Source organism: Coenobita brevimanus, chromosome 13 (assembly GCF_032717465.1).
Source record: "Coenobita brevimanus isolate Jiangsu-jjx chromosome 13, ASM3271746v2, whole genome shotgun sequence".
Classification (NCBI taxonomy): domain Eukaryota; kingdom Metazoa; phylum Arthropoda; class Malacostraca; order Decapoda; family Coenobitidae; genus Coenobita; species Coenobita brevimanus.
The window spans coordinates 54,587,231-54,601,458 of NC_136966.1; the positions used below are offsets into that span (position 1 = coordinate 54,587,231).

The 14,228-nt window shown below is 37.2% G+C and overlaps 1 protein-coding gene across 1 annotated transcript in view; it reads right to left on the reverse strand.

Annotated features, from left to right (window-relative positions):
- Positions 1-11,171: 11,171 nt before the first annotated feature.
- The window catches only part of LOC145416434 (uncharacterized), a 50,689-nt gene continuing 47,632 nt past the window's right edge, over positions 11,172-14,228 (reverse strand). The window contains exon 8 of the mRNA XM_080285390.1: positions 11,172-11,271. Coding sequence (XP_080141516.1) covers positions 11,172-11,271 — 100 coding nt within the window. The remainder of the gene's footprint in view (positions 11,272-14,228) is intronic.

Genomic DNA, 14,228 nt, shown 5'->3' on the forward strand with positions numbered 1-14,228 from the left:
ATATTATTTACTCAGTTATATTTGTGGTTAATCTAGTATTTCTATTGCATTTTCATGGTTGTCTATTAATTCATTTGCCTATTTCATTCCTCATAATTTTGGCTACATAGTGAATATTTAAATGTATCTCCATTATTCAGCTCACAAATACTTAATCTCAGCTTCTCTTTATCAAGCTACTCTTTGACTTTCTCTCCAACTTTTTTTCTGACTTTTGAAAAGGATGTATGGAAATTCGCTCCAGACTTTTCTTTGCTGTGAAAACCTGGGCCTTATCTCTCAGTGGGGTGGAGGGTTTAAAATGTGTGGGGGCGATAGGTAGTTTTACGTGTGTGTGTGTGTGTGTGTGTGTGTGTGTGTGTGTGTGTGTGTGTGTGTGTGTGTGTGTGTGTGTGTGTGTGTGTGTGTGTGTGTGTGTGTGCAACTGCGAGTGAAGGAAAGGGTACATTTGTGTGGATGTATACGGATGGAGAGAGTAGCGTTAGGCGTGTGTTGAAGGTATATGAGAGGTGTCAGCATAATAGGTGTAGTGTCAGAACATGAGAGTTGTCACAGCAAGAGAGGTGTCAGAATATAAGAGGCTTCAGATTACGAGAGAAGTCAGAATGGAAGTGTCAGAATTGGAAAAGTGTAAGAAGAAGTGTCAGAATAAGAGAACTGTCAGACTGTGAGAGAGGTGTCGGAATGTGCTGTTAGCTAAGGAAGTTCAGAATGAGAGATGTAAGAATACGAGAGGTGTCAAGATGTGAGGTGTCTGAACAGGAACCATCAGATTTTGTGAGATGTCAGTTTAGGAAAGATGTCAGAATATGGGAGGTGTGAGTATAAAACAGAGATATGGGGAAATCACATGGCTCTTTGACACACTGCAAGAGAAGGGCCATCAGCATCATAACACAACACCTCAGCGCCAACAACAATTAATAAGATACAGAGATGGATCCAAACTTCATAAAGGGTAAAGTTAAACCCTTCAGTACCTCGAGGTCTGTTATGTTCAATTCTAACTACTACAACGCATAAATTTAGCTTAGGTCTTTTGTACTTCATAAAGCAGAAACAATCCATATTTACTTCAGTATGTTTACGTACTTTATCTTATTCCTACTATTAACTTAAGAAGGTATTCTGCTTAGTTGAGACCTCTCGTACTGAAGGGGTTAAGCCATAAATGCTCTGAGAATCTACACGTCTTTTAGCAGCAGAACACTGAACTCAACATTAGCATCACTGTTGAATATCTTTGAAGGATTAATTTTACATGAAGCTTGTTTGATCCATCTCTAAAAATACGTTTGTGCTTTCAATCAATACAATAGTGAGGTAGCCTACAAAAGATGTGTGTGTGCAGTGAACGACTAAACAGACAGCCGAATAATTTAGAATCAAGACGTAATACTTTATACTCTGAAGAAACGATCGAATGACACTGCGTAAGGTGGTCTGATGCACCACCGTTGACTGAGAAAACTAATGCAAAGGAAAACTTGGTCGTGATTCTAAATTCTTCGGCTGCATCAGGTGTTAGCTAATTGCTGATGTCTGGCTGGAATACTCTGCTAAGACTGATTAAAGAAGTTTTAAGGACTGATGTCCTGATCTTTATATATTGTGCATCATTTTAAAAGGGTCAAGGTTACAAGAAATAAAATATAGTGAAATTATTTTAACGTGATTATATTTTACAAAATACTGGAAGACTGTTTTTTGTGCGATAAAGCTTCCTTTATAGTTAATATAATAAGTTATTTAAAAGACACCTTCCATCAAATGCGGAAATTATCATTTAAACACCTACTGCTTAAGTAAAGGAACACATTTTAAATAAACTTTAAAAATCTTTATCCTAATATTCGATCCTTTTGCTATAATTTTAGTATTGGTATTTATTACAAACACATTATTATTAATTCAGGAAAGCATTCATTATAGTAATCCGGCAGATTCCTGACAAATTATTATTTTGCAAAGCTTATTTAGTATCTCTTAATCATTCTCAGCAGAGCCTTCCACTGCAGAAATAAGAGGCAGCACGATATCCTTATCAACAAGTAAGAAGCTGCTTGAAAGTAGAACAGGAATTTGATGTGTAAAATTTTTCCTTAAATAATATAAAGTGCTGATTATTAAATTATCGTGAATAAATACAAATGAAATGATGTATGAGTGTTTGCCTTAACTTAATAACATATAATTTAGTATCAGCTTGACTTATCACATTAGTTATCAGCAACAAAAGTAATTTTATCAAGTAAATTTATTAAGTACAGTTAAATTTTAATGCACTTAATGATATGATAGTCATATACTAAGACTTAACAATCCTTATCATGTTAGTTTAATTAATTACCATTAAAAGAATTAGGTATTTGTTATAAACCTTATTACCATAATTACTCACTTAATATTACCATTAACAGACACCTTCAACACACAAGAAAATGTATTCGTATACGTGATGGTAAAAATTCGTTTTAATAATAATCCTTTCACTGCTATTACTTTGGTGTCATAGTTAAGCTAACAACAGGCGAAAATGAGTCTATGGAAAGTCCTTAGCAGTCAGAGGGTTAATTAATATATCAAAGAGTAGATTTAAACCAAAGTGAATTTTAAAAGTTCAAAACCACACTGTTGTTACATTCTGCTGGTCCCCTTTACACTGGACACGAGAATTCAGTCTGGAGAGTGTTTACAGAATGAGGAGAAAAAAGTTATTGAGGTTTCATAACTATAAGTTCCTTTAAATCTGGGATGTGGATGTGATAGGAAACGTTAGAAGAAACACACTGAGGTGGTCTGGCCATGTGGAGAGGATGGAGAGTGAGAGACTGGCGAGGAGAGTGTATGTGAGTGAGGTGGAGAGGGAGAGAGGGAGGAGGAGGTCAAGGATGAGAGAGAGAGATGGAGTGGAAAGGTATATGAGAGAAGGGGGTGTGCGCTGGGGACAGGGCAGTGAAATGGCAGGGGACAGAGCAACATGGAGGCGATTTGTTTGTGGCCACCCCGTATGGGATTAAGGCGTCTGTAATAGACAGATAAAAAATTTGGGATGTCTAAAATTCAACAGCAGGGCCAGTGACTGTACATTCAGTGTGACTTCTTGATTAATATTAAAAATAATATGAATGTTTAGAGTAAATTTATAAGATTACGTAATGTGTTGAAGATGTTAACTGATGCATAAGCTTAAAAATAAAAGATTAATTCAAACTCATATTTCAGTATCTACAGTACCAAAATGCCGAGACTAAACATATACGAAAATAAAAACAATGCCCATTACTCACATTTCATTTCAAAAATAATCTTCAAAACCAGTAGACACTGACACTGAAAAACAGACCAAAGAGAGACAACTATGAATATGCTACCAACATGAAAGCTGTCGTGCCACAAAGAATAAGCCATGCAGACACAGAGATAAAATAAAATGTAAAATAAAGAGGGGGATATGGAGTTTGATTCAGCTAGTAAAGGATCGAGGAGCATATAGGGAGCTGTCTTTTCCTCTCTTAGTTATTTTCTCTACCATAGTTTTTGGTTGGTCAATTTCTAAGTCTTTTATCTCTTTCTTATACTGATTTCTGAATATATATATATATATATATATATATATATATATATATATATATATATATATATATATATATATATATATATATATATATATATATATATATATATATATATATATATATATATATATAGATAGATAGATAGATAGATAGATAGATAGATAGATAGATTGATAGATAGATAAATAGAGAGAGAGAGAGAGAGAGAGAGAGAGAGAGAGAGAGAGTGAGATTAGATTCGTTGTACAGTGGTGATTCTGCAAGATATTCACAATGCAATCTGCTTTATTTTCTTTCTACTTTAATAAAGTTTCAGATATCCTGCAATCTACCATGTAATCTTTATGATCAATAGTGGATACTAATGAGATTTGTAACCAAGGAATCTCAGGTTATATTCTGATATCATAGAGATATATTGCATAAGCAAATAGTCCTCAAGGCACATTCGTACTTTAGTCACTGAAGCTTTTGCTTATGTAAAAAAAAATGTCAGAAATTGGCAACTGATCAAGTTACATGAACGTACAGCTTGCCCATATATATATATATATATATATATATATATATATATATATATATATATATATATATATATATATTTGTGAAAAATTATCATAATTTCTATTTTTATGACATCGAACTGACTCCTCATGAACATTATATGTACGTAAAACTCTTCAGGCCTAAAATAATACGGAATATATTTTGCTTACCATGTGTATCAAAAGAACTTGAAAAAAAACCGTTCTATAAATCGATTCTTACTATTAAAAGTCTTCCAGTATTCATTTTAATGGCAACGAAAAATGTACCTGTGGGAGTGTGTATTCTACCCTGCATGCCTAAAGGAAGGTTAGGGGAAGAGATGAATGCCAAAAGAAAAAAGAAATCATTATCTACAGCTGCTAATACATCATACACTACTTCTCGTTTAGTGGTTATTAGTTTAACTCTTTCACTACGATCACGTCACGTAGTTTTAAGCTACTGATTTATTTATTTATTTATTTATTTATTTACTCGAGCCACAGCCCAACAATTTTATTCAGCTTAGGGAAGGCTTTTCGAAATGGAAGGGTTATACATTTTTTTTTTATCCCTTTACTTTGAGGTCCATCTAAAGTTGAATAAAATCTCCCGGTAGTAGCTTAATAAAACTGAGAGACATCACCGTAATGAAGGGGTTAAACAGAGTAGGTCAGAACTTTGAGCATGCGATTTGAAGTGCCACAAACACTTCCCTGGCAAGTTTGGAAGGGAGTGGATGATGTAAAAAAAAAACATAAATCTACAGCATTATGAAAAAAAAAAAAAAAAAATTGCTTCTCTAATACTAATTTAGATATGAAAAAATTACGTACAATAAAACCTACTGCATGATCTAGAAACCGAACAGCAGAAGTACAGGCTAAATAAACCATAGTGAAAAAAAATAATCTTGTAAATTACCAATAAACCAAATCTCAAAAAAAAAACTAGAACCAATAAAACATCGTAAAAAAAAAAATCTGAATTAAAAACCAAATTTGTAAATCTAAGCGTCGCCTTCTTCTCGTTTTCTTTGTCCTGTCTTTGTAGGTCCGACTATTATAGATTTTCCTAACCTTTTATCATAGGTGGGAAAAGGCGGTCCACTCCCGATACTCCTTGACTCCCGGCTGCCAAGGTATCCATTTACACTAGGTAGGCAGGGGGAGAGAGAGAGAAACAGGAGAAAAAGCATTAGGCACAATCATCGGACACCCACACAAGCAAGAGGCATCGTAACACTTCTTCCTCAGTGACTTTAATACTGCACATTACTCCTCATATCCCCCAGGTATGTCCTTTATGTGAATTATGTTGATGTTAAAAGAAATAATGCACTAGATAATTTTCAGGCTTAGTATGGGAAATGAATCGCTTAGGAAGATGTGTCACGAAACTTCCACTGCCACCCTGAACTCGGTCCCTTACCCCTTCAGTACAAAGATGCCTTATTTAATATTTTATTCTTGATAGCACCAGGGCGTCTCGTACTGAAGAGGTTAATGACGGCTAGGGTCGGTATTCTCGTCGGTTAAGAAAGCTTCCTAACACATTTTCCTTAGCGATTTATTTTTGGATACGGATGGTTAATATAAATGTGGATATCATTTATGCTAAAATATTATTTTAATGGTTTAAGTGAGAGAAAAGGATAGTATGGAATAAAAAAACAAAATAAATCGCTTAGAAAGAGGTGTCAGGAGGCCTCTCAACCGACGCGAATAACGGGCCCAGATCAAACTTACACCTCTTCGAAAAACATCAAAGCTGAGTTAAACTTTCTGGCGGTAGCAAATATAAATAAAAGATGTAAAGAAGAGACTGATGACGAAAACACACACAAGCACTTAAACACTTCAGCCCGAGGACGTCTTTTGTTTTTTTATTCTTGCTGACGCTTGGGAATGATGTTTACTTCAGGAAAGACCCTTGGTGCAGAAGGGAATTAAAAAAGACACACATACACACAAAAATACACACACATATAACAGATAAAACACGTACATAAGAGCTCAATGACAGAGAACGCAAATCGGAAACACAGGGCATTATGTACACCTTTTAAGCGCACACAGACATACACACAGGGTTAACGACAGAGAGAGAGGAAAAAAAAAAACATTCGCTTAGCAACTGAGAAAAAAAAACACCCGTTTACCTATTGGGAAAACACACGTGCGTTTATCAGCAGGCAAACACACAGGTGCTTAAGTACAGAAAAAATAATCCCAGTAAAGGTTAAAAATTGTGATAGGAAAAAAAAAAAAAAAAAACACGAACTCTCAGCCAAAGAGATGAAAAATACACACACTAATGGGTCGCCTCGCTAAAGAAAAAAGATAAAAGTCACGTTCGTTTGACACCCACAGCGTCGACAGTACAAGAAAAAAAATGACACGAAAATTAAGGTAAAAAGGAGCCACTCTTCTTAAAACCCTGAATGTGAGAATCTACTTTTCTCAATGCTATCTCAAGATGATGATATTCAGCTTATCAGAAACTTGATTTTTAACTGGAGGTGTTCGATATAGTCTCCATTAACACCTTCACTAACAGAGGTCCTTCTTATGCTACATCAAATCGTCTGGTGGCTGGGAAATTATAATAAAAAATGCGAGGGATGCGAGGTAAGTCAGAGGAAGGTAAGAGATGAAGTACACAGTTTTCAGTGAGTGTGCATGCAGTTCAGTTTGTTGAATGATTAAATGGAAAGTTTGTTGTTATTAAGTTTTACTGATAATTAAACCTTGAAAGTCAGCGGATGAGTGCACGATAGCTGATGATTTTCATTTTCTCAGGAACCGCTGTCTATCAAGGTTTAATTACCAGCAACAGGAAAACAATTTAACTTAATAACTTCAAACTCCCTGTGAAATCATTCAACACACTGAGCTGCACATACATTCAACGAAAACTGTACAGCTCATCATCTACTTAAGCCAAGAACTGATCACTCACCCCTCGTACATCATCAAATGTAGGTGGTTAGGGGGAGACATTATGCAGGACTGGTCACCTTCAGTTTAATCCCTTGACCCCCGTAACACTAATCTTCATTTTACTCACCCTACCAACAAACCACTTTATTGAACATTATGAGGCATGTCTGGTATTTGACGTGGTTAGTGAATGCTTAGCTAACCCCTCCAGTTACAAAAAACCCTCTAGTACTGAACAAAAAGCTCAAGGGCAAGGGTAAATATACAGTAATAGGACTGAAAGGGTTAAATGTTTGGACTAGGTAACCTTGGTTTGACCCCGCACCCCCTAGGAGACACCTCCAATGACCTCCGATGTCTCACTCCGTCCCTCTACTACGTATTATATAAAATCTACAAGACCTACTTGAAAGGATGCTGCTGACCTCAGAATAGATCAGGGCAAATGCTCAGAACTATATGTACTCACCAAAACTTGCTAAAAGTAAAAACGAATATTATCTGACCCCCACATGCAAATGCACACGATCAATCTGCACACTGTTATTAAAACATTGTTTTTTTTTTTTTTTTTTAACAGGACAATCATCTTTTCAGCTTCAAAATCAAATATTCTACTTTTGTCCTCTTTCCCCTCACATGTGTTTCATATCCCTTCCCCCTGATAATCTTCCTTCGGGGTAAGACTTCCTTCACTCACTCATGCAGGCCAAGTCTCGGATTACTTTCTCTCCTCTCATGCCACTACTTCAACATCCCTTGTTTTTCCTCCACCTCACAACACACCAACCTCGCTGTGTTGTGTTGCAGTATACTGACACCCCCATCCCTCTCCTGTCCTCCCCCACCTCCTCCTTGTGCTTTTTTTTTTTTTTTTTTTTTTTAACATCCCCTTACCCCTTTAGTGAAGTGACGTATTTTGTTCCATATTCCTGTACGCTTCAGACGATTTCACTCAGCTGAGGAGAGACTTGAACTATAGGGGTTGGATAAACTTGCATTAACCTCATATATTGACGAGAGGCCTTTCATAAACAAAATTAATATCGTCTGGATGTATTAAAAAAAAAAAAAAAAAAAAAAAAAAAAAAAACGAAAACACGTCATCGGCTTGAAGGGTTAAACAGAGGTGGGCAGATGGTGCAGTTCTCTCTCCTCTATTTCTCTCTCTCTTTCTCTCTCTCTCTCCTGGCAGTCCAGTTTTATGATACACGTTTTTCTGTGTATTTTCTCTCCCTCTGCTCTGTCCGTCTGTCTGTCTACCTGCCTGTCTGTCTCATTTCTCCCTGTGTATCGTCTCTAGTGCGTTCCACAGTTCGTTCCCCTTCCCACCTTTTCCAGTTATCATCCTCTCTGCCGTGCCATATCTCCATTCCTTCTTCCTCCTCACTTTCCCTCTCTCCTTCCTTCTTTCTCTTCTTGTCATCCCTCCCTTCTCTCTCTCTCTCTCTCTCTCTCTCCTGCTTCTCACACCTGCTGCTTTGATAATTCCCTTCAACAGGTGATAAGACAGGTGTGAGGGCTAGCATGCGAGGGGGGAGAGAGAGAGAGAGAGAGAGAGAGAGAGAGAGAGAGAGAGAGAGAGAGAGAGAATAAAAATACAGAAGGGAAGACAGAACCCTAATTTCTAACAAATATTCTACGTGGGTCAGCGATTATTGAATTTAATTAGCCTGCATGCCACATTTTAGAGTGCATTAAGCAATGATCTAAGGAAACCAGACAAGACTGCATTTTCGTCACGTAGCTCAAAATCATTCGCCCAAAACTGGGGTCCTTTCTTCGTCGTTGCGGTTTTACTCTCTCCACTCCCGTATCGTATTTTTCATCCTGTTCTTGCTAGCTCCAGATGTTTTCGTTCAGTATTAGCTAAATTATTCAAACTGGTGGAGATATATAGCTTTCATTATCCACTTCGCTATTATAAATCCCTCCTAACATTGAATAAAACCGTCTGAAGGAAGCACGAATTAAATGTAAAAAATACGTCATCGTTAAGTAGGCGCAGGTCAAAATTTCCTACATAGTTCATTCTCTGGTGTCGCTGAGTTTGAGTATTCTATTCTGACTAATGCCAAACTTATTTTTCTTTTGCACTGAAAAGCTCGTGCCAGTGAAAAGGTTAGCTATCATGGTAAACAGCAAAACAGTAGGAACAGCTATAATTACGCTGCCACAGCTAAAAGCCTGTAAGTATCTAAAAGCTAGACACCTGCCTAGATGACGAGCACAAGGTAGTGTTTGTACCCCTTTCCTTGTTCAGTGCAGCCACTTATTTTCTGAACACTATCACCAAAGCCTCACCTCCGACCAACATTGCCAACAAAGCCAATTTTCATTCGGTAACAAGGTGTTCCACAGGTAATTCGATAACAGTCGTTGGCAAATATACTGATTCATATATTCAGTGTTGTAACTGAATCTTCAAGACTTTCCGTGATGTTAAGGAAATGGGTGAAGTCGACATACTGTGACTCCAAAAATAACTAATGATCAATTTTGGAAGTACCATGAAATCTTGAAGACTTCATTTTGTGTCATAAAAAGCCTACCTGAGAACAAGTCCATTCAACATTTACTCAAAGTTATATTATGCTGCCAAATAGTAAACACAAAACGATCTGTTTTATGTATTATCTCCTGATGCAAGTACTTCAAGATGGTGTTTATATTCTCATGGACTAAGTGATATCCAAAAATCCCTTCCTTAACGATGTACTTTTCATACCAAATTGTAATATTCTCTTTAGGGAACCATATTTTTTTTTAAATATGGACATTACTTACTGAAAAAAAAAAAAAATTGTGCAATATGCAAGAAAAAAGGACGAAATAGTAAGGAAGGCACACGAGGGAGCTTCGTAATTTTACAAAAACACAACCTTTTTTGCCTGCAGAGTTAGTGATGACCTCCTACCCCTGCCACGAGGAACCTCAATAGTTATGAAATTCTGTCACCAGGAAGGCCGCCTGTCACGTGCCTCAAATATAAAAACTCCCAGATTTCAAGTACCTAAAATTCCAGGAACCTCATGTGTCACGAACATCACCTTTTTACAAACTGTCTTTAGTCTGAGTTGTTACTGTTATGGCTGCAGGATCATTTAAACGGAACCTATTGGAATGCCCGGCTAAAACTGTCACTGTCCTGCATTTCACGATTCTTTTTTTCATGGACAGAGAGGGAGTTGAGGGGCGTTTGTATATCCGGGCAGCAACGTCATTCTGTTATATTGGCACCACAGCTTGAAGATGTCCCTCTACAGCACCAACTGAACTGTTAAAACCTCAGCCATCAAACTTCAGCCGCTAAGAACCACGTCATCAAGGATCCCAGCTACTATGACCACCAACTGTCAAAACACCATTCATCAAGAGCCTCATTCGTTAACAAGCCTGATTATCTAAAATTCAGCTGTCCCAAATCCTCATCATTAAATCTCGCTGCCAAGAATTCCAACTGCATAAACCCCAACCGTCAGGAGTTCTGTAATAAACAGAAAACAACTACGGCTGTCAAGAACCCCAGTCTCCAAAACTGTCATTACATAAAACCAACACCTCGAGAATTGTAGCTGAGAAGAACCACAGTCACTGCAAGCCCTATTTTTATGCATCCCATTCGTTAAAAATGTGCTGTGAAACATCAGAAATCCAAAAATAAAAAACGAATCAGAATTACATATCCCATTTTATCAATAAACCAAAGAATCCAGCGTTCTAGGAATCTAAAACTCCAATACTTAAATTACCAATGGTCAACTGATCAATTAAATTATGCCACATGTCCTACAAGTCAAAAAACCGTCCCCATACATGCAACCCTCCAGTTTGTACCATCAAGAACTCTGATAATAAAAAAATTCAATTTGTCAGAAACTTATAATGATTGCGGATAACAACAGTCAAGAACCGCACATATCAAGAAGTACAGTTGAACGAATCGCAGTTATCATGAACCTTGGTCATCAAAAGCACATCCAGCATCACCAAAAACGTGAACCCGTTGAAGGTCTACCTGATGACTGTGCGACTCCCTACTTACAGTCATCGAAAGAGCATACAGCATCAACAGAAACTCGAACCCGCTGAAGACCTACCTGAGGACAGTGCGACTCCCTACCTACCTGTTCTTGTTGGGTGTCATGTGGAGCCGGTGTTGTGAGCTCAGGTCCTGGTGTGAGCCCCGTAGGCTGCTGGGGGAACTGTTCACCTCGTTGAATCTGCCAATTGGGAAAATCCAGCCTTGAAAATTTTGTTTTTCTTTCTTACTGCTTGTACTCGTTCTGGGAAGGTTATGGTGGCTTTAGAGGTGATTCCCACAGGTCTTGAGCCCAAACAAGGATGGCTGACTGTCTACTGGCTTGCTTATTCCTATATTGACGTCTGTTTCCTTAACTGATACGCTCTTTTCCCGTTCTTTCATTACAAAATGGTAATATATAATGAACTAAAATATATAAACAAGTTACCTAAGATTTATCTAACATATATGAGAAAAGAATCTGAGGATTTTGAAAAGATATAAGAAACTTATGGATTTGAATATCATAACAGATTTCACAAAACGAAAATACTTGGTACTTTTGACGAGCATATTTGAAAAACTGTCTACTCAAAACACGCAGTTTAGAATATTGATCACTCTGAAGAGGTATCTGTAAAATATTTCTAGAATGATAATAACAACAAATGAAAAAAAACAGATGTAAAGGCACAGCTAAAAAAAAAAAAAAAAACAGTTTGGTAATTAGTGAGTGATGAAAATGATCAGTCATATTAAAAAAATATAACAGATAGCATAATTTTATCTAACTACGAACTCTACTGAAACTGAAGAATATTAACAGAGTAAGTAAAGATTGAAGTGAAATCAAGTGGAAGGAGAGCTACTGTACTTTTTAGCAACTAAGCCTGGTAAAATAAATGTGCTTACTCCTCTTGAGATGACTGATTTTGTCTTAGTATAGCTACCTCCAGTCGATTTTATTAAGTTTAGGAGAAATTTGTGGAACTCAAGGGGTTAGGGGAAGCCTTTATTATTCCCTTCAGTACAAGAGGTGGCTACTAAGCTGAGTAAAATCGTCTGGAGAATACGAGGAGAAACTACAGTAAGAGGTTCTCGGTCTGAAGGAGTAAAACCAAAAAAGATCAATATTTAGGAACCCACACGTAGTAGAAATCATCAACCCTTCTCTACCCTCCATCCCTTCCCCTTTCCCCTGCCACAGCACAGCGTCGGCGTCACTATGGCAACCAGATATTTCTCGGACCAAAACACCACCTATTTTCTTTCACAGGATGCTCGTTGACGGATCTCTGGCCTAGATGATTTTTTTTTTTTTTAATTCCCAGGAGAGTCTGAGTTTTTGGATCCTTTGATCTGAGAGTGGGAGGGAGGCCTTTGCTCAACTGGCTCTTTTACAGTCTCTTTTTTATCTCTCTTTTTTTGCAAGTTTTCTAATCTCCAGCGAGAAAGAGACACCCACGAGGATGAAACCTACATTTTTCCTGACTTCTCTCTCTAGTTCCATGTGCCTGTCGATCTATCTCTAAAAAAAATCCATCTGCCCATCTATTTATCTATTTGCTTATTCATGTACTATCAAACATCGATCTATCTTTCTGTAATTATCCCTAGTTATCCAGCAGCCAGTCTAATAAGCATAAAACTATCTAACCAGGTGCAGCAGTCTATCTATCTAGGTTTATCCAAAGGTCTGTCTACCTGTGTATCTCTCCACACCTCTGTCTGTTCTATCCATGTCTATCTATCAACATCAGTAAATCTATCTACCAAGGTCTGTTTTTATTACCTATCTACTGAGGTCAATTTTTTACAAAGTACTTAATTAGGTATGATAATCAGCTATCTACTCGGAACTGTCTGTCTGCCAAGTGTTCATCTGTCTACCCAAGGTCCGTCTGTCTATCTTCTATCTACCCGCTGTCTATCTACCATCCTCCTCCTATACATGCCTGTCTATCTCACTCCTACCTGCCAATCTCTCCATCTGCGTGTATGGAAATAGACGAGGGGCGGCTGGGAATTCAAACGAGGCAGGCTGATGTTTTAACTCCTCCTCTTGTTTATTCACTGCAGTCTCCCCAAATTTAACTTTTCCTCTGAATCTGCCATCCAAATGTTTGATCGAGAATTTCCATGCCTCCCCTTCGCAATCAAGGTTAACTCTTATTCTCAGCACTGAATAATGCCATCCAAATTCCAGACTGAGAATCCTATTGCTATTTTTCGTAGTGGGTGATCAGTTATATTCTCAAGTAAAATGTCTAAGAGATGAAGGGGACGACAGTTTCCTTTGGGCATTATTTCTTCTTACTATTAAACAGTGTCAATCAGATACCAAATAATTATCAGTCTAGGTCAAGGCTTTTCTAAATTCAAAACCCGAATTGCAAGTCACATATAAAGACGCGCACGACCAAAAACACGGGGGGGAGGGGAGGCAAATATGTCTTTTTCTTTAGCTCTCTAGTTCTGTGCAGTTTAATTATATATATATTTTTTATTATTATGATTCTCAAGAGACTGATAATTCTACATTTTTCATTTTTGTAATTATGCCTAATAAGGTGAACGAGGCACTCACTCACTCACTCACTCACTCACTCTCTCTCTCTCTCTCTCTCTCTCTCTCTCTCATCTTTGTTTCACACTCAGGACACAAGTATTAAAATCGTTGTTCTCTTGCAAGGAGGAACAGTGAGTTGAAGAAAAGGTAATACATTTTTTTTTTTTCCACAGCATAGAGGCACGATCCTTTTGATAATCCGAGGCAAAAGTAAATACATAAAAATTATAATCTTGTGGCATCTGGGGTTCGCCTAAATCATCATCATCATCATCATCACTAAAACTGGGGTGCGTTCCCGTAAATATATGAAAAAACCCGACTCTATTCAACCAATTCTAGAAAAAAAAAAAAAAAATAAATTTTGTCCTAAATTTCTATACAAAACCATGATATTCTCTTGCATACAAAAATGTAATTCTCTTATCATGCATTGGGTGATATAATAAATGGATGCCTTGAACAATACGTAAAAAGAGATATTCACATCCTGTACAGTATTTGATGCTTTGAAAAATATTAATAACTATACTCTTTTTATTCTAACTTGGCCTAAAATTGCTATCTCTCCATCGTAAACACTGAGT